Below are 20,337 nucleotides of genomic sequence, written 5' to 3'. Positions count from 1 at the left end.
ATCATATAAAATGAAATTCCCTAAAAATCTGTAAATTCGAGACATACATTTGAGGTGAAAAAGTGGCAGGTTTTTGATGGCCAAACAATACATCCTACCAGAATAAAACCTAACTTTCATCAATATTCAATTTGATATAAGAACAAAAGTCTTAGACAGATGTCTCAGGGGAGTTACAACAGAATGTACAATCCGATTCAAGATCTCTTTTAAATCATTTACAATATGTTCTAACTGGGCAAACCATCCACAAAACGATTCCAATAAAAATTTGGCGGTGGTGATATGTGGTGGTAGATGAGATTGCACCATGGCATACTCTCCAGGAGCTACAGGAAATGAAAGCAAAGATCCCTTTTCATTAAACAACTCATCGAGCAAAAGAACATGGTTGTGGCTGAATGACTGAAAAAGACAGATTTGTGTTTATACACAATGTCCTTATTGTTCCACATGAAATATTCATGGGGTGAGATATTGTTTTTGTAGATGAGAGACCAAGATAGGTCTCTCGTGGATGAAAAGCAGATAACTTTACCTGGATTTTAACAATGTTACAGCGGCACATAAGAAACGTAGTTTGCATAAGAGTAAGGTGAGGAATTCTATTCCAAATATGAGATGGTTTTTCTTATCCAGTTTACCTTTCACACTTGAAAAGTACAGACAGTTTAGTCCACCCCTTTCATAAGGCTTCATAGTAACTGTTTTCTTAAGGTGATTAGATTTATTTTTCCACAGAAACTTAAGTCAGAACACCCCTGTAGGACACAGTGAGGATGGGAGGAGGAAGGTCGCTGTTTTGGTGATGGAGGAGGTGTTGGTGGTCCAGGTGAGGTCATCTGAGATGTGAACTCCCAGGTAGTTGGCAATGTTTACAGTTTCTATGATTTAACTGTGGATGTCAAGTGCTGTGTTGGTGGAGCACGTCTTCCTGAAGTCGGCAATCATCTCCTTGGTTTTGTTGACTTAGAGCAGTGCAGTCGTGGGTCATAAGAGCAAACAGCAGTGGGCTTAGAACACAGCCCTGAGGAACTCCTGTGCTCAGTCTGCTACTGCTACACCCCTGCTGTGTCCTCTGTATTTAAACACGGTGACACAGTGAAACGTGTCCTCTGTATTTAACCATCACCCTTGGTGTGCAGTGGGCACCATGACAGGCGCCCAGGAAGCAGTGTGTGGGGACGGTACCTTCATCAAGGGGACGTCAGCGGATTGGGATTCAAACTGGCTGATTACGCTCAAAATCAAACTGGAAATAAAAAACATTGCACATTGTGTGGAAACCGTGAATTACAAAGTTGTTGAAATTCGTGATATACGAACACAAAAGAAGGTTAAAAACTGCCCAAAACCGTTTTTTATGGGTATAGATATTTATTGCATGTATTACATAAATATTTAGACATGGGGTGTATGAGATGTGTTAAAATGATATATGTTGAGTTTAAAGATAAGTCTTCATCCACCCATTAGGTGTTAGGGCAGCTATAAATCCCATGCAGAAATATGCAAATGTACTGGGAAAATAAAGCACAAAGCGGAATTTGTCCCATCCTTCGCCGCACCTTGCGCCCAAACACTATAGGACCAACGAAAAGAAACAACACAACAAATCACAGAGACAAGTTCTGGCCCAGTTACATTCACAACATTTATTCCTCACATAAGGATTCATTAAAAAATGTGAGCATTCTCGTTATTATCTCTGCACAACACAAATGCATCCAGATGATTAAAATCCAATTGCTGCATGTTACAATTATGGCCACCGTAATTGTAACCGTAATTGCAAAAGTGTGGTTTTGAGGAAGCATCCGGATGTGGTACATACGGAATTTTTTTTAAACGATGCATTTGCCACAAACATTTACTTTAGAATTAATTTTTGTTTTCATATTTCTCTCATGTTTCTCAGAGCAAGGAGTTTTTTTTTCATGTGAATAAACTTTTAAAATAGATGCCAACGTATTTCACAATATAATTTAAATCGCTATTGCAGTCATGTGTGACTATTAATTTTGCTTAATTTTATGTGGCTTGACTGCAGAACGGCGAGGAAACTCGAGCCCAGAGTTGGTTTCACCTCACAGGCTGGTCTTGATAGATCTAACGGGTTCAAGTATGGGGGATGTAAACTGTGGACGCAGGGCTGCCATGTGTGGCTAAAGGTACCACAAACGAAGGAAGACAAATCGTTCCGCTATTCCTAAAAGTAGTTGGTATTACTGTGTGTTAATATGAAAAGAACGCGCCCGCATGAATCTACCTGCGTGGCGAAGCCTATTGAGGGGCAGTAGTAGTAATAATGATACGCCACCCAGTATTTTACATTTGCAGTTCGGTTCTTGAAGTATTAAAAGAACGTTGAAGTTTCTCGTGAGCGTAGGCCATGCTGATCTGCGTCTGAGCCCACTGAGACGGGCTCGCTTTTCATCTCGGGCAAAAGAAATGTAGCTGCCGTCGCGGTTTTATGGCGGAAGGAACTTACTTGACCGTCACCTCGGACAATGTGCCTTGATACGGATCATTCGTTCATCGCGGACCACCACCTCCACTGCACTTTAACGGATTTGAAAGTGAAAAAAGGAGCACAGCACAGCAGACGGTGCACACAGTGAAATTTGTCATCTGCATTTAACCCATCACCCTTGGTGAGCAGTGGGCAGCCATGACAGGCGCCCGGGGAGCAGTGTGCGAGGACGGTGCTTTGCTCAGTGGCACTTCGGTGGCACCTTGGTGGATCGGGATTCGAACCGGCAACCTTCTGATTACGGGGCCGCTTCCTTAACCGCTAGGCCCACAAAAAATATGGAGCGCTTCACGGATTTTCGTATCATCCTTTCACAGGGGCCATATTTATCTCCTCTGCATCGATCCAATTTTAATAAACGTGCAGCAATAGCAAGCACATGGCCGTTATTTCTAAAACAGTGAATTTATGAGGCGCTGCAATTTCACGATGTGATAATTTACACCTCAATTTATGAGCAACCCACGTTATTTATTCCTCTTTAATAAAGAACGCAGAGACGGGCCTTCTATATAAGGGATATAATGGGCATTTCACCGTAACATTTACAACATTTTACCAGACATCCTTATCCATTGCAACTTACAGTCAGTAGTTACAGGGACAGTCCCCCCCGGAGACACTCAGGGTTAAGTGTCCTGCTCAGGGACATTTGAACCCGGGACTTCTGGTTCATAGGCGAGTGTGTTACCCCACTAGGCTACTACCACCCTGTAACGCTGTTGATGGCGGTAGAACCCCTCTCCGGCGCGTCCTGTGACGACGTGACCTCTGCGTCCAGCGAGGGAGCGGCCACGGCACGCCGGCGGCGGCACGACCTGCTCACGGTTCCTCTTCCTTGACCGCCAGGCGACCACATCGTCTCTGGTGCACGTTCAGGTTCTTGGCCTGCGTGAAGCTTGCGCCGCAGGCAGCGCACCGGAAGGGCTTCACCTCGGCGTGGACCCTCTGGTGCACTTTCAGGCTCGTCGTCAGCGAGAAGCACCGGCCGCACTGGCCGCACCGGTAGGGCTTCTCGCCGGTGTGCCTCCTCTGGTGCTTCCTGAGGTTCGTGGTCCGGGAGAAGCTCTTCCCGCACTCGGCACACCGGTGCGGCTTCTCTCCGGTGTGGACGTGCATGTGCAATTTCAGCTCGGTCAGCGTTACGAACGACTTGGCGCAGACCGCGCAGATGTAGGGCTTCTCGCCGGTGTGCGTCCGCTGGTGCGTTCTGAGGTTGCCGGCTTGCGTGAAGCGCATGCCGCACCGGTCGCAGCGGTACGGCTTCTCGCCGGTGTGCGTCCTCCTGTGCGCCGTGACCGAGGACAGTTGTGAGAAGCGCATGTCGCAGCGGTCGCAGCGGTACGGCTTCTCGCCGGTGTGCGTCCTCTGGTGGGTCTTCAGATGCGCCGCCTGCGAGAAGCGTGCCCCGCACTCTTCGCACCGGTGCGGCTTCTCGCCGGCGTGTATCTTCATGTGCTTTCTGAGGATGGACGGGAGCGAGAAAGCCCCGCCGCACTCTTCGCAGCGGTGCGGCTTCTCGCCGGCGTGCGTCTTCGCGTGCTTTTTGAGGACGGACGGGAGCGGGAAGTACACGCCGCACTCTTCGCAGCGGTACGGGTTCTCCGCGACGTGAGCCCTCCACCGCGCTTCATCGTGCTCGAGTCTGCCGTCAGTCAGTTTCGTTCCGCTCTCTGCAAGCAGAACACGTCGTGTTAATTATTTATAATGAATTACATTCATAAACCGTATATTTAACACTGCTTCTGGCAATCTTTCATTCTCATTTAGTTCCTCAGTAGTAGAGTACTGCTTAATCAGGACTGAGGAACACAGTCCATACAGGAATTATTACAACTCAATAGGGCTGTTAGAATATATGTCAGACTGTGAGAGCGAAAGTGACACGTCACAGCACACGGTGACACGGTGAAACGTGTCCTCTGTATTTAATCATCACCCTTGGTGACAGTGGGCACCATGACAGGCGCCCGGGGAACCGTATGTGGGGATGGGACCTTCATCAAGGGGACCTCAGTGGCAACCTTCTGGTTCCGGGGCCCGTCATTAACCGCCAGGCCACCACAATACATGGATCACGATTTAGGAAACGGCGTCATTTTACAGCGCTCACCTGAAGACTCGTCCAAGTCCTTCTGGTCATCTGGACCATCACCACTTCTGGCTGCTTCCTGCCTCATATCTGCAGACGGACTGGGGTCCATGCTGTGAAGCTCCGAATCATCACCGCAACATGACTCCTGACAAGATAGATGAAGATGAATGAACGCGTCTATTTCGACACGAATTGTACAAGTTGTCGTACTGACGTAGATTTTTTTAATAAGCCAACAACTGGCACGACGAAGGCCGAATTAAAACCACGTAAACCGTCCGAACTAGAGAGAGATAAACGTCACTTGTGGTGTCGGTGCGAGGTCTGGGCGAAATATAAACGCCAACGTTTCCGCGTTTATGAAGCAGCTAAACGCTGAAAACGGAGCCGCTTCTGACGTTCTTTCAGCGACACGCTGAAGAGGAAAGCAGACGGACTCACGATGAAGTTATTCCGGGGTTCGGTTCTCCTTCCTGACAGAAAGAGACCCGGCAGCAGCGAGAAGCGAAAGAAACTCCGCCCGCTGCTTCTTCTTCTGTCGGGTCGGGAGTGGAAGCGTCGCGGCTCCGCGCACTGCTGCCACCTGACGGCCGTTCCGCGCAACAGCAGCTATCCGCCACAGAGGGGCCTGTCCTGATCTACTCCACTCTGACTAAGGGTCGTGGCTGCTGGAGCCCTCAAAGCAATGCGATTTCTGACGTGTCAAATGTTGAGCATGAAAGTTTGGGATGTGAGAAAACACATAGAACCAAAAAAATATAGTAATAGTAGCCTAGTGGGGTAACACACTCGCCAGAAGACTTGATTGTAAGTCGCTCTGGATAAGGGCGTCTGGTAAATGCCGTAAATGTAAATAAATATATTTTATGCATTTTAGCTAATGGATGTGAAGTGGATTGTTCAGATTGTATTGGTACCCGTGGTTTGTGACCAAGTTTTGGGTTTGCAGGTTAAATTGTAATCTGCATCTACCCTGCATTTGAAATGTCATGAACAAGAAACTGTTCAACACATAAAAATAATCCTTATTAATACTTCATAAGGAACATCTCAACATACTGAACACATTTCAAGACCATTCGAGTTATTAAAAAAAAGTTTGGAATTAGTCAAATTTGCAGTTAATTGGACTAATGGCCTGGATACTGGGGGCGGGGACTGATCAAGAGAGCTGGGACCACAATAACAATGTCATCACAAGGCCAGTGGATGTCCAGGCCAGGCTTGTCACGATACGGAAATTTCAGATGCCGGTTTGAGGAATGGTACTACGGGGGCAGAAAAAACAAACACTTTTTTAATAAATAAAGAATATATTAGGATATTTTTTTAATAGTCAGAACACCACATATATACACACGTTACAAAATGAAATGATAATGTAAACTGATCAACTAAAAAATAAATAAATGAAAGAATTAATGAAACAAATGTATTTCATTCTTTTTGAGCCAAACAGAAAAGTAATCCTCGCTTCTCATGGCGCAGAAGTAAAAAAATATATGCACGTTGTGCCATTGCATTATTCTAATTTGTAAAAACGAAATAAAAAAAAAAAAAGTAAAAACTTACTCCCCTCTAAAAACTTGCATAATTTGTCATGCACAAAACGTCATTTATCCCACAAACACAGAGAGACACAAGACCGTAGAATAACGTAAAAAAAACTTCTGGATGGTCCAGAGGAGGATTGGGAGAAGCCCATGTAGTGAGATGAGATAGAAATAGCAGTAATGGGGGGGAGAACACCACCATATACCCAATGTGAAGTACGCGGTGGAAACATTACGTGTTGGGGAAGATGAAACGCGGCTGGATATTCCAGCACGACAATGATCCCAAACACAAGGCGTGGCTACGTAAAAAGCGTTACAAGGTTCTGGAGCGGCCGAGCCGGTCTCCAGACCCCAATCCAATAGAGAATCTGAGCCCAGTGACACCCCCAAAACTTCATCGCTCTAGAGAAGATCTGCATGGAAGAATGGGCCGAAATACCAAACCTGGTGAAGACCTCTGTCAATGCCAAACAAGGTTACATTACAAAGTTTTGAGGTGAACTTTTGCTATTGACCAAATACTTTTTTTTCCTGCACCATTATTCAAATAAATTCTTTAAAAATCATACAATGTGAATTCCTGGATTTATTTTCATTATTTACATTCTGTCTCCTACAGGTGAAGTGTACCTATGATGGGTTCAATGCAGAGGACACATTTCACTGCGTGCACCGTGTGCTGTGCCGCTGTGTATCACACGTGACGATCAGTTCGCTTTCTTCTATGATGAAAATGACAGACCGCGCTCATCTTTTTAAGTAGAAAATCCCACCCAGCGAGGGACGCTGGCAGGTATTCCGACGCCGGTGTCCCAGTGGCCCCTGGAAGCCACGACCTGATCACAATTCCTCTTCCTTCACCGCCAGGCAACCATGTCGTCTCTGGTGGACCTTCAGGTTCCCTGCTTGTGTGAAGCTCGTGCCGCAGCTGGCGCCCTGGAAGGGCTTCTCTCCGGAATGGATCCTCTGGTGCATCTTGAGGTTTGTGGTCTTTGAAAAGCACCTGCCGCACAGGCCGCACCGTTTTTTGAATTGTTAAGAGATAAAAATCGCGATTCTTTTGTGAATCGATTTTTTTTGCACAGCCCTAATAAAAAGCTTGTGTATAACCCGGATCGTCATTGTCCGTGGGTACGTTCCGCAGCCAGAATTTGTTTAAAGTAGACTCTTAAATTACAAATCTCAAGACAAATTAACAATATTCAGACATGGGATTAACAAAACCCCGTATATTTGGCCATATTTTCAGTAGCATCTGTGGACAGAGACCCGGAGTCCATTCAGTAATCCATCCCTGCTCGTAGCTCACCTACTGAGATACTACAGCCATACCAAGAAAGGTCAATTATGCAATTGTGGTTTTCCAAAGTAGACTAGGAATTGATTAGTTGCCACTGACTAAAGGACACTAAAGTTTATTCAAAACTATTTGACATTTAATAAATGATAGAACTTAAAAAAAAAGTTTAAAAATTGCTTCTCATATGGATGTTTTTTAAAATCGGGTGAGATGCTGCCTCTGGACAGATGTGTGAGGGCGGGTTCATCCTCCTCTAATTTCTTATATAAAGTGATGAGAGGATGAGCGACAGTAAATGACAGGTCGTGGTCAGCAATGAAGGACAATTTTTTTTAATTAGACACGTGATCGTTCAAACTAACATTTAATAAAACTCATTTATAACACGTGAAACACTTTCAGTGTGTTTGCTGACCGCTGATTTACGGCACCAGCTCGACCCGACAGGAACCCTGCAAGATTTTCAGCTCTAACGTGAAGGTGCTGCGTTCCTCGGCCTACTGCTTTATAACTGGGGTCAGAACTTCTTCCCGCTGGTTCCATAACTGGGGTCAGAACTTCTTCCCGCTGGTTCCATAACTGGGGTCAGAACTTCTTCCCGCTGGTTCCATACAGCAGCTTCCTTGCGGGCAGAGTGCAGAAGTCCGCTCCTGGTCACTGGAGCTCATGGCCCGGCGCCATTTATCTCCGGCGTCCTCCCTGGTTTTATAAACGTGCTGTACATGATGTTACCAGTCTGGGAAACGCAGAGCACATTCGCAGGTGGAGGGACTGCCGGATCTGGGTCTGTTTGGCCCGCCCCCTTCCCTCTCTCTGATTGGCCGCTGATTGCAGTGCTTAGATGTACTGTCAGATCTGTGGACGAGCCGGTTTTATATCTATGAATTTATTACGTTTCGCAGACACGTTGGGACGCTGGTGGCACCTGAACGTTATCAGCCCTGCTTCTAGCAATCTTAAATTTTCATTTATTTCGTCAAAAACCTCGATTGGTTGGACAGCGTAGCAGAGGAACTTAATCAGGTCTTCAGACTGTGAGTTATAAGTTGAACTGGACATACGAACACAGTCAAAGAGTTTAGGAAACGGCGTCATTTTACAGCGCTCATCTGAAGACTCGTCCAAGTCCTTCTGGTCATCTGGACCATCACCACTTCTGGCTGCTCCCTGCCTCATATCTGCAGACGGACTGGGTTCCATGCTGTGAAGCTCCGAATCATCACCGCAATGTGTCTCCTGACCAGACAGATGAAGATGTATGAACGAGAACGCGTCTATTTCGACACGAATTGTAGTCGTTGTCGTACTGACGTGAATTTTAATAAGCCAACAACAGGCACGACGAAGGCCGAATCAAAACCAGGTAAACCGTCGGACCTACAGAGAGATACGGAGAGATAAACGTCAGTTGTGGTGTCGGTGCGAGGTCTGGGCTGAACGAGAACAAGGTTGCTCCTGTTTCTGCTGTTTCTTACTCTGCTGGGGACAGCCAGAATAAAACGGGCCTCAGTTCCCTTTTTTCAGGGGGTGTGCTTGCCGTGCCATCCACCCCGCCCGCCTCCCTGGCATTACCCCATCGCATCGCTTCCGGTTTCACTCCGGTTTCTGAAACTACCAGTTTTGAGTTCCATGCAGTAACTATTACGCATCCATTAAAAATGTCCATAGTTGCTGTATATCGTCCTCCAGGTCCGCTGGGGAACTTTGTAGAGGAACTAGACACATCCCTCTCCACCATTATAGATGAGGAACTGCCCCTTGTGCTACTAGGAGACTTCAACCTCGATCTCCTCAAGCCACAAACAGCTGATTTCCAAAATTTCATCTCTGCTTCCAACTTCACACTTCTCAGCACGCCAACGCACAGAGCTGGAAAGCAACTAGATCTCGTACTTCCACTTCCACTTTTGTAAATATACATATTTATTTTTTGCTGCTATAACTTCTGTTTCTATCCACTTTCTGCTGTAACAAATGCAATTTCCCACTTGTGGGACTAATAAAGGTTGATCTTATCTTAGAAGCAACTGCTCCACAGCCAACACATCTGTCATTCCTCTACATGATCACTCTTTTATTCATTATATCCCCCCTGGCACGCACCACACCCACCTCACACTTAACACAATTTCGCCGTAATCTCCGCACCCTCTGCCCTACTCGACTGTCTTCTGCTGTTTCCTCTGAGCTCCCCCCACCAGATCCTCTCTATTCAGGACACTAACTGTGCCACAGACATCTTCTGCTCCACACTAACCTCTCACCTCAAAACCGACACGTGCGACTCCACTCTCTTATGAGGTTCGCTGCCACAGGACCCATCTTAGAGCAGCCGTTACCTCTGAAACCAGAACACTGTCTTCCTTCACTCCACTCTCCGAGTCGGACGTGTCTTCTCCAGTCTAGTCACCCCACCACCTCGTCCACCATTTTATGTTTTATGTTAAAGACATAAAAGTGTCATATTTGGTTATGTTTGCAATATTTTTGCAGTACTTTGGTCTGTACAGTCGCTAAAGCATTTCACTGCATTTCATACCGCGTATGACTGCGTATGTGACAAAAATATTTGAATTCGAATGTCTGGGGAGCAAGTAGACATCATGACATCAGTTTTTTATGTGACTGTGCTTTGAAGAACATGAGGAACAATAGTGGAGTGACCCGTAGGGCGGTCAGCGTATCCACAGAGACGCTGTAGAAGGTCAGGAGGTCAGATACACCCCGACTCTGCATGAGCTGGAGATTGGGGCGCAGACATGAAAATTGCAGTAGACCTCAGTGCACCTTGGACTACAGGCCTTGGGTCCGGATCTCAGCCGAGAATCATCTCCTTTCCTGCTGATGGATGTAGAAGCCATGACAACAACTCCACTCGGTATCCCAGTAGCAGCACTCAGACACGCCCTCCCTGCACAGAACCTGCTGGAATTCGAACCTCTCTGGGAGGTCGGTGTTCAGCTGCTCCTTCCGCCCTCAGACAGAGACATGAACGGCTCAGCATGTCGAGGTCACAGTCATCTGCAGGCGAGAGAGGAACTGGACAAAACAGAGAAGTAAGAAACACACGTCAGTTCATCTGCACGTTAATAACTTGAGATTAAAACGTGTTAACCACACAGTGCAGTTGGTGTGGAGAGCTGCACCTTCATCTACATTCACCTTCAGAAGACGATTCACTTCACATCTGGTAAGAACATCTTCCCACTTAAAAAATAATCTATAGTTTAAAATATCAAAGTACTTGAAGTCAGGAAGTCTGATAATGGTTTTTGTTCTAAATATAAGACGTATTAAATGAACGAATAATAAGAACATTTCCATCTTCTTCTTCTACTTTTGTCTTCTCCTGCTACTGTCCTGTAAACCTTCCATTTCTCTCTCATTGGTACCCGCCTGCCACTCTTCTCCACCCGTCCCACCCTCTCTTACACACGTCCCAAGTATCTAAACTCCTCCACCTTCACCAGCTCTACTCCCCGTAACCCGGCCATCCTGCTCTTCTCCCTCACATCCACACACATGTATTCTGTCCCAGTCCTACTGACCTTCATGTCTCTCCTTTGTGGGATATTGGAAGAAATATTTAATAAAACAGTGAATATGAGTCTTGTAGAGCTGTGAGGAACAGGATTCTGTCTCTTTCTCACAGTGTGACGGATGCTGCAGTGACCATGATAAAAATCCCCTCTTTTACTTCTCTTCTCATTCTGATCTCCATCCAAGGTCAGTCTCTTATTTACTGACATTTACTTACGTGTCTCTTTATTTATTTGATCTTTATCTTCATGTTTGTTTCAGGTGGTGTTGGTCAGATGTGGGGTGTACAGTACAGCACTAGATCTATCTGTGCTTTAGAGGGAACATCAGCTGTGATGTCCTGCAACTACACTTACCCCCCTGGACTTACAGTGAAGGAAGTGTTTTGGACTAAATATGGATGGGTTCCATGGTATGGACGGAGAGAATATATTGATCTCTCTCAGTATCCAAACTACAAAGACCGACTTCATGCAGACTGTGGAGATAAAAAAAGTCGCTGCTTTCTCAACATAACAAGGCTGAATAAAAGTGATGCGCATGAGTACAACTGCAGAATTATAACAGTTGAAGAAGGAGAAATATGGATCAGTCAACCAGGAATCATGTTGTCAATAACAGGTAAAATCTTTAATCAACTCATGCTGTACAAGAAAAGCATTTTTATTTCTCTCGATTCATTCATAAATTACTCTCATGTAAATGTGCTGATGTATTTTTCTTCAGTCTCTTATTTATGATGTTGAATCTGGTCTCAGTTTTATTATTATAAGTAAAGTAAAGTGAAGTGATTGTCACATGTGATACACAGCAGCACAGCACACGATGCACACAGTGAAATTTGTCCTCTGCATTTAACCCATGACCCTGAGTGAGCAGTGGGCACCATGACAGGCGCCCGGGGAGCAGTGTGTGGGGACGATGCTTTGCTCAGTGGCACCTCGGCGGATCGGGATTCGACCCGGCAACCTTCTGATTACAGGGCCGCTTCCTTAACCGATAGGCTATCTGCCAGATACCCCTGGCAGATACTGGAATCAGTGAACAAATCCATCAGCAGACCAACAGTGACACGGTTATTTCTTCACTATTTAGATGTATGGAGGTGAAAGTCAAGTTAATAGTTGAAGTTGGACATTTTTCACCAGGCTGCTTCCTGCAGGCATCTGACCATCTCCACCGCCAGATACTGATGTTCTTTTGGTGTCACCTTTTGCATTGTGAATGCTGTTCCACCCAAACCAAGACCCCCTCTGTAGGACCCGCCCCACAAAGTCCTGCTATCTGAGTTCTGCCTTAACTTCTGCTGCTACCATCGCTGTGTCCCATTTCTAAAGCTGGTGCACAGGATTCCTTGAGAGACGTATCTAGTCCTTTATAGGCTCATTTGTAGAGGCAGAGCAAGATCTCCATTCCCATACAGCTCCATGCTGCTGAGGTATCTTGTCTCTCCAGCCACTCAGAGTTGGAGGGTGAGACCTCATAAAAATGCAGAAAGTAAAAGTGGAAGCAGCACAGCTTCACTGTCCAAAGTGAGCAGTGGACCAGTGTGCAAGGCTTGTGATTTTGGTTAATAATAATGTGAATAATGTGTTTGCTTCAGGTTCATCCTCCTGGTCACCAGCCTCACCGTGATCACATGACAGGAATGTCCATCTTATTTAACATCGAGTATTTCTGCTTTATTTTAATTCTTAGATCTGAAGGTGGAAATTGTTGGTGCAGCAACAGAAGGAAATGATGTAAGACTTGAGTGTAAAACCTCCTGCAATCTGAGTAGCAGCCCTACATACTCATGGAAGAAGAACGGAGAACCTTTAGAGATGGAACCCACCAAGAACAATGAACTGCTGCTCCACCCAGTCAGCAGTGAGGATGGGGGCAGATACTCCTGTGCTGTTAAAGGCCATGAGGACCTGTCTTCGGCTGAAGTGGAGCTCAGTGTCAGATGTCAGTAGATCTTTCAACTTAACATAATGAAGATAGATCAGTGCGTGTGTTCCATATGTGCAGAAAACATTGAAACAGATTTTATTTCAGATTCTCCCAAGAACCCCAGAGTACTGGTTGCTCCACCTGCTGAGATACCTGAAGGAGGTTCAGTGACTCTGAGCTGCAGCAGCGATGCCAACCCTCCAGTGCAGAACTACACCTGGTTTAAGGAGAATGTAACATCTCCAGTAGCAGCAGGACAGAACTACACCATCACTAACTTCACCTCTGCTCAGGTTGGACTGTATTCCTGCCAGGCGAGGAATGAAGTCGGAGTCCAGAACTCTACTGCTGTTCCACTAACGGTTCATGGTTCTGGTGCAGATCTCTTTCTATCTGGTTCTGATCAGTGCTCAGTGTCTATAAATCTGGAATTAAAAAGCAGAATTGTTTCTCCACAGCGACTCCCCCTATGTTTCTATATGCAGTAAGAGTAGCTGTGGCTTCATCTTGTATCATCTCTGGTTTCTTCATATGGTGAGAAGAACCTGCAGTGAACATGCAGCTCCAACTACATGAAGGACGTGTGCTGATCTGTTCAGGACTTTTCACTCCTGCCTCTATTTTAAATGCAGGCGCTGTAAGAGAGACAGAAAGACGAGGAGAGAAGCTGCTGAGGTACGACGGTACAGAACTTCATCATTACAGACCAAGATGGAGACAGAGAATTTTAATCTAGAGATCATCTAGAGTCATTCAGAAGTACAGAATTGGTGAATCATTTTACGTGCTCCTTGTTTTTTAGAAAACTGATGATAATGAGAACGTCCAGTATGAAGAAGACAAAAGCGACCAGATAAGCTCAGTCTACCAGAGTCTAAACCTCAACACCACCGGACATGATGATGTTTATCAGAGTTTACATCCTCAAACCAACAAGACAGCAGCATAGACTCCTCAACAACTTTATTACTAAATACTCTTAAAAATAGATTCTGTCAAAGCAAAACTAATTTTTAATACATAAATCCACACGCACTTCCATTCCAAGCTGGTTTTATCTATGCTCGATATCTTCTCTGCTGAGGTAAAGGGTCAGTTTCCACTTTAAGGATTAAGTCCTAGACTAAAGGAGAACTAGACATGGAGGACTGTCATGGTGCCCACTGTCACCAAGGGTGATGATTAAATACAGAGGACACGTTAACAAATAATCACTTTTACCAACAGGTGGGTTTCAGGGGTGGATTTTATAAAAGATCAGATGGATACAAAAATATATTTTAAATTTACAGCATTTACCAGACGCCCTACAATCAGTAGTTACAGGGACAGTCCCCCCCGGAGACACTCAGGGTTAAGCGTTATGCTCAGGGACACAATGGTAGTAATTGGTGTTTGAACCTGGGTCTTCTGGTTCATAGGTGAGTATGTTACCCACCTGGTTACTACCCACCTATTTACTTTGTTCTGCATTTCAGCCTTGAGACTTGCATTTAGTCCAGTTCAATTCTATTATGTCTACATTCTACAATTCTACCGTATCTACATACTTTTACATGTTTCTATAACTTGCAGTCATGTAAGTGGTGGTGAACAGTGTCTTCTGTGTTGTGATTAGTAAAGCTTGGGATTTAAAAATTAATATAGTGGTGCTGTTTTTTAACTGGATTTTGAAATATCATTAGTTATAGGGACCTTCTCCCTTGAGCAACTCAGGGTCACGTGACTTGCTCATGCTAGAAAGCAAGATTAAAACCTCAAAAAAGTAATAATCACAACATCCGGAGCTCTGTTCGCTACTTCTCATTGATCTCCAGCCAGACAGGGCGGAAACTCACCTTGATCGTGAAGCCCAGCGATGTGAAGAGCCCGTAGGAGGCGCTGTTCCCCTCCTCCACGAAACAGTAGACCGGATACCCCAGCTCCATAAGCCTCTCCGCCATGCTGCTCACCAGCGTCTTGGCGTAGCCCTTTCTCCGGTGTTGAGGCAGGGTGTAGAGAAGCCCCAGGGCCAAGTGGTGGTAGAGCAGCACCCAGGAAAGCGGGCCGCCTCCCCCCTCGTCCATCACGCACAGGCTAGGGTGGTTGGAGATGTAGCCGAGTACGGAGTTATAGCTGTTGTGGTCACCTCCGTACTTCCATGTGCTGTTAACTAGAGCTGCATGCTCCGCTTGGAGAGGACGGATCCGATCTTCTGGAACACTGAAAAGAGGAAGAAGCTCTTGTCAAAATTTTCCCAGGTGGATATATTTATGGTCCCATGACATAAATGTATTTTTTTTTGCTTTTATATTGGTCTTGTTGGTCCACTAATACTGTATCTGAAGTCTCTTGGTGCAGAATTACAGCCACTTTGATCCAGTTTGACATTTCCCAGGATGCGCCGTTTTAGTATCTGGAGGAGAGAGGAGGAGAGAGGCCTATAGAAGTTGGTTCTTCAGAGTCTCGTGAAAAATCATATCTGCTTATTTTTACTCCCAAACACTGAGCAACTGTAATGCCTCACAAGTTTTGAAGCCATGACGGTCGGTGGAGATAATGTTTCTTGGGAGGGGTGGGAAATTCTCTGAGAAGCATGAGAAATGAGAAACCTTCCCCCTTATGCCGTCATAAGGGGACAGAAGAAGAGTCACAAACATAGCAGGGATCAGAGAACATTGACAGCAACCAGAAACATTTATGCTGCACAGAAGCTGATAAAAGAATTTTGTGACCTCTTTTGGTTCTAACTTCGGCACCTACGGTTCTAACTACGGAAACTGAGTCTTGGGAGTTCTTCCTGCGAGTCCCCCCATGGTAAATTAAAATTGGTAATAAACTCAGTTGACTTTCTTTATTGCACAATTGGTGTCACGAATAGGATCCGCATGAATCCGGCAGGACCTGACCGGAAGGGACCTGAACCAGGGTCCCCAAGGTCCACCTACAAAAAAACTAGTTTTAGAGTTTCAGAGTGACTGGGGCTGCGTTCTTGGCTGCACTGTCAGATGTGTGAGCATCTGCACGCATTGGCAGACCTTATCTCTCCCTCTCTCTGGTATGTGTGTATGTGAGGCGCCTCTCCTTCTCTCTCTCTCTCTCTCCCTCTCTCTCTCTCGCTTTGTTTTGGGACTAAACTCTTAGTAATAGATTTTACCGTCTGGGGCATCAGCACAGTGATTTACAGCGGGTTTCCACTTTACTCAGCTTTAATAGGAATATTGGAAAATATTTTCCAAGGCCAGACAGGTTGAAACAAGGGTCAAGGAAGACAAAAAATCAAAGATTTGACCCAGAGGGCCCAACTCAGCATGCTGCTGCCACCCCCACTCCACGAAGCGGACATTGGGTACGAGAATGTCCCAACAGAGCAAGAGGACAAAACAGAGGACATGGACACAGAGGAGGACATGTCCACCATGGACATCCCCAATTTGACTGATAAGGTGAACTTTCTTTGTTATGCTCTCCTAGGCCTGATTTCTTGGACAGTCCACTTGATAAACCTGAATTTTGTTCTCTTTGTGGATGGATCAGCTTTCTGCCTACCTGATGCTTCTTCTTGCGTTGGGTATGCATTCTGTGATGCCCACTCCACTTGGAATTGGGTTCTTTGGGTTCTCGGCCCAGACTGCTGAGCTGACGTGCTAAAGTGCACGTATGCGTGCAGATTTCTGTGTGTAAATGTATGACTTGTACTAACAGCTCTGATCCCATCTCTGCAGGAAAGACTGCAGCACGTTCAGCACTTCTAACTCTGATTCAGGCCAGCTCTGCTTCTTCCACTCAACTCACTTCAGTAGATGATTTCTCTCTGCCAAAATTGCCAATTTATGTTAAATTGACCCCTGGATTAGCTTGTGTCAAAAGGAGGGATGATGTCTGCTATTGCAGCTCATTGGTTCACAACAGATTTCACTGTTTTTGCACAAAATACTGTCAATCATGTATGATTTGTGCTTCACATGATGTTGGAAAATGAACACAGAACACCAACTCCATCTAGGCCTTTATAGCACATGATGCTGGATTTCATTGAGCTCTCTCCTGCCGAAGGAAAAAAATATTGCTTAGTGATATGTGGTCAAAGTGGGTGGAGGCGTTCCCCACATCTAAAGCTGACGCCTCTGCAGTGGTGTGAGAATAGCACATTAAAAAACATGCTGGCTAAATGTACCACAGACACGGGTCTAAATTGGTTTAAAGTTCTACCTCTTGTCCTGATGTACATGAGAATGAGAAAAAGCAGCAGAACCGGCTTGAGTCCATATGAAATCTTGTTTGCAATGCCACCTAACACAGGTCTTTCTCCTCCCAGAAGGACATTTTCGCTGTACATTTACATTTACATTTACATTTACGGCATTTGGCAGACGCCCTTATCCAGAGCGACTTACAACGTGCTTTCAAGTTACCATCGATGAAGAGATCAATTCCGGTTCACTAGGACCTCAAATATGAATACATCTATTTTATTCACTCTGTTGTAGATTCTGCACACAAAGTTCAACAACAAGAAAATTACAATTTAATCTAAATATTCTTTAAAGAGGAAGGTCGTAGGGTGGTAGGGTGGTAGTAGCCTAGTGGGTAACACACTCGCCTATGACCCAGAAGACCCGGGTTCAAATCCCACTTACTACCATTGTGTCCCTGAGCAAGACACTTAACCCTAAGTTGCTCCAGGGAGACTGTCCCTGTAACTGATTGTAAGTCGCTCTGGATAAGGGCGTCTGATAAATGCTGTAAATGTAAATGTCTTGAGCTGTCGTTTGAAGGTGCTCAGTGACTGAGCTGTTCTGACCTCGAGGGGAAGTTCATTCCACCACCGAGGGGCCAAGACAGAGAAGAGTCTAGATGAGCGTCTTCCTTTTACCTTCAGAGATGGGGGGACCAGGCGAGCAGTACTGGAGGCTCGGAGTATACGAGGTGCATTGCGAGAATGGGAGAATTTGGGAAGGTTGAAGATTAGTCGTGTTGCTGCATTTTGTATTAGAGGTCGGATGGTACGTAGAGGTAGAACAGCTAGAAGGGAGTTACAGTAGTCCAGTCGTGAGATTACTAAGGACTAAACCAGTAGTTGGGTGGCCTGGGTTGACAGATAAGGGCGTCTGATATTGTAGAGAAGGAATCTACATGAGCAGGAAAGATTGCTGATATGAGTTGAGAAGGAGAGTTGGTTGTCTATTGTTACGCAAGGTTGCGGGCTGTTGCAGAAGGAGAGAGCTGCAAGTTGTCCAGGTAAATAGCAAGATCCTGATGTGGTGAAAAATCTGCTGGAATGAATATTAGTTCAGTTTTGGTGGGATTGAGTTGGAGGTGATGGGCTGCCATCCAAGATGAGATGTCGGTTAGACATGCAGAGATTTTGGAAGCAGCATGTAGATCAGAGGGAGGAAAGGAGAATAGGATTTGTGTGTCGTCAGCATAGCAGTGGTAGGATAATCCATGTGAGGAAATAACCTCACCAAGTGATCTCGTGTAGAGGGAGAAAAGGAGAGGACCTAGCACCGAGCCTTGAGGGACACCAGTGGAGAGTCTACGTGAGGTAGAGGTGGATCCTTTCCAAGTCACTTGGTAAGATCGCTCATCCAGGTAGGAAGCAAACCACTGCCATGCTGAGATGCAGGAAGATACAGATGAAGTTGAGTGTTGGAAAATGTATATAAGTTATCATGCAATCATCTTTTAGTATTACTTCTGTATTTGGAATGTTAACCTCTGGAAAACACCAGCTATAGAAAACATTAGCCAACATCTGTATTTGTAATGTTAATCTCTAAAAGACATCAGCTACATTACTCATTAGCTGCTTGGAAGAGAATCCGTGGAACAAGATAAGTGTTGCAAAACAAGTTCGCCGGAGCGAGGTGACCGAGACCCGGAGGGACCTGGGAAAACAGCGACCAAATAGCTTACAGATGGAGAAAGCAGGAGGTCAGAGATGTGAAGGGGAGTGAAAGAAAGGTCAGAAGTTGGAGAAGGACGACTGAAGACCAGGTCCAGGACATTCCCTCCTTTGAGTGTGGGAGAGATGTTGCTGTTGGTCAAGGAAAAAGAGTGGAGAAGGGGAAGAAGGCAGGATGATTGGAGCTGGGCTGATGGAAGGTTGAAGTCACCAAGGAGAGTTAGGGGGGTTTCTAAAGAGAAAGTGCTGATGAGAGTGTCCAATTCATCTATAAAGGACCCAAGTGGCCCTGGAGGGCGATACAAGACTATGAGAATGATGTTCACAGGAGAAGAAACTGAGACTGCATGGAATTCGAAAGAAGAGATGTTAAGATGTGTCAGAGGCATTGGTGTGAAGGACCAATTTCTTGATATTAAAAGGCCAGTACCCCCTCCTCTCCCAGTTTTTCTAGGAGTGTGGGAGAACGTGTAGGCAGAAGAGAGGGCAGCAGGTGTAGCAGTGTTCTGTGGGGATATCCAGGTCTCTGTTAGTGCCAGGAGGTTTAGGGAGTGGAGAGTAGTGAGACCAGAGATATAGTCAGCTTTTTTAACAGCGGATTGACAGTTCCAGGGCCCACCTACCACACTTGTTTGAGAAGTAGATGACAGGGTGGGGTAGATGAGGTTGTTTGTAACAGAGCCTCTGCAGCATGAGTATGTTTTCCTGGGCCTGTAGGAGACAGTTACTGGGATAGTTTTCAGACACATAGTTACTGTGAAGAAAAAGGCTAAATGGAGGTTTAAGGAGAGATGCCAGGTTTGAATTTGACAGCTGCTGCTTTTCCGCTACAGACATAGTCATTCCCTATAAATCCCTAAGTCCAGCCCCCTAATTTACACCTCAGGGAATCCGAAACTATCAGTGATTGACCAGCTGAGTATGATAATGATGGCAATCACTTGGTGCTGCTTAAAACACAATCTACCTTTCAAATACACACAACACAATTGATACTTCTACACAGTCCTACAGCTGAGCTTACAAATAGACAGAACTAAATCTAGATCCTACCTTTCCAGAAGAGACAAATACAATGATGGACAAGAAGCACTCACTGCCCTATGTGTAAATTACATGTCTCTCACCAAACGTATGTCAGATATTCATTCCCAGTTGTTGCTGCCCTTCCACAACTAGCTGAGATCCAACTCCATTACTTCCTGAATGGGACCCTTCCAGATCCTGCTGACAACCCACACAGCAGTCATGATCGCAGACAGAGCTACATGGATCCCCGCGTCCCACAGTAAGAGGGTTCCAGCGCCACCAGAAGGCCCTCCAACCCGAGATGACAGCTAACCCGAGCAAGATAAGTAAAGAAACCTGTGTCCTTAATGCAACACGTAGCGTGCCAAGCTACCAACCCAGCTCATCATGGATCAACCTCGCCCCTGGCACCCAACCTTGCCCCTGAGAGGCTCCTCATCAGCATTATCATTATACTCCCCA

The 20,337-nt window shown here is 45.6% G+C and overlaps 3 protein-coding genes and 1 non-coding gene across 5 annotated transcripts; 1 reads left to right on the top strand and 3 right to left on the bottom strand.

Moving 5' to 3' along the window:
- Window positions 1-2,677: 2,677 nt before the first annotated feature.
- On the bottom strand, window positions 2,678-5,198 carry LOC114785815 (zinc finger protein 239-like). Its single transcript, XM_028972439.1, has 3 exons — window positions 5,070-5,198; window positions 4,647-4,773; window positions 2,678-4,206 (listed from the first exon to the last, which is right to left on the bottom strand). Exons 2-3 carry the CDS (start codon window positions 4,735-4,737, stop codon window positions 3,356-3,358), a joined length of 942 nt encoding a protein of 313 aa, XP_028828272.1. The 5' UTR covers window positions 4,738-4,773; window positions 5,070-5,198; the 3' UTR covers window positions 2,678-3,355.
- Window positions 2,806-2,912, bottom strand: LOC114787225 (U6 spliceosomal RNA). The gene has a single exon (XR_003749358.1). It is a non-coding gene; the product is annotated as a U6 spliceosomal RNA (small nuclear RNA).
- A 4,481-nt stretch (window positions 5,199-9,679) lies between the features above and the next one.
- LOC114785772 (sialoadhesin-like) lies at window positions 9,680-15,220 on the top strand. Of its 2 annotated transcripts, XM_028972353.1 has the most exons (8): window positions 9,680-10,674; window positions 11,137-11,210; window positions 11,286-11,645; window positions 12,723-12,974; window positions 13,065-13,334; window positions 13,418-13,493; window positions 13,592-13,634; window positions 13,762-15,220. In XM_028972353.1, the coding sequence occupies exons 2-8, from the start codon at window positions 11,159-11,161 to the stop codon at window positions 13,906-13,908; spliced, it is 1,200 nt and encodes a 399-aa protein (XP_028828186.1). In that variant the 5' UTR covers window positions 9,680-10,674; window positions 11,137-11,158; the 3' UTR covers window positions 13,909-15,220. The 2 variants fall into 2 exon arrangements, with proteins under 2 accessions (XP_028828186.1, XP_028828187.1); XM_028972354.1 differs by lacking the exon at window positions 11,137-11,210.
- Window positions 14,756-15,754, bottom strand: LOC114785481 (glycine N-acyltransferase-like protein 3). Its single transcript, XM_028971759.1, has 2 exons — window positions 15,714-15,754; window positions 14,756-15,161 (listed from the first exon to the last, which is right to left on the bottom strand). Exons 1-2 carry the CDS (start codon window positions 15,752-15,754, stop codon window positions 14,756-14,758), a joined length of 447 nt encoding a protein of 148 aa, XP_028827592.1.
- Between the last annotated feature and the right edge of the window lie 4,583 nt (window positions 15,755-20,337).

This window comes from Denticeps clupeoides, chromosome 3 (assembly GCF_900700375.1).
Source record: "Denticeps clupeoides chromosome 3, fDenClu1.1, whole genome shotgun sequence".
NCBI classification, from domain to species: Eukaryota; Metazoa; Chordata; class Actinopteri; order Clupeiformes; family Denticipitidae; genus Denticeps; species Denticeps clupeoides.
The sequence above is the reverse complement of the archived record's forward strand: the minus strand, read 5'-3'. Positions and strand labels throughout refer to the sequence as shown.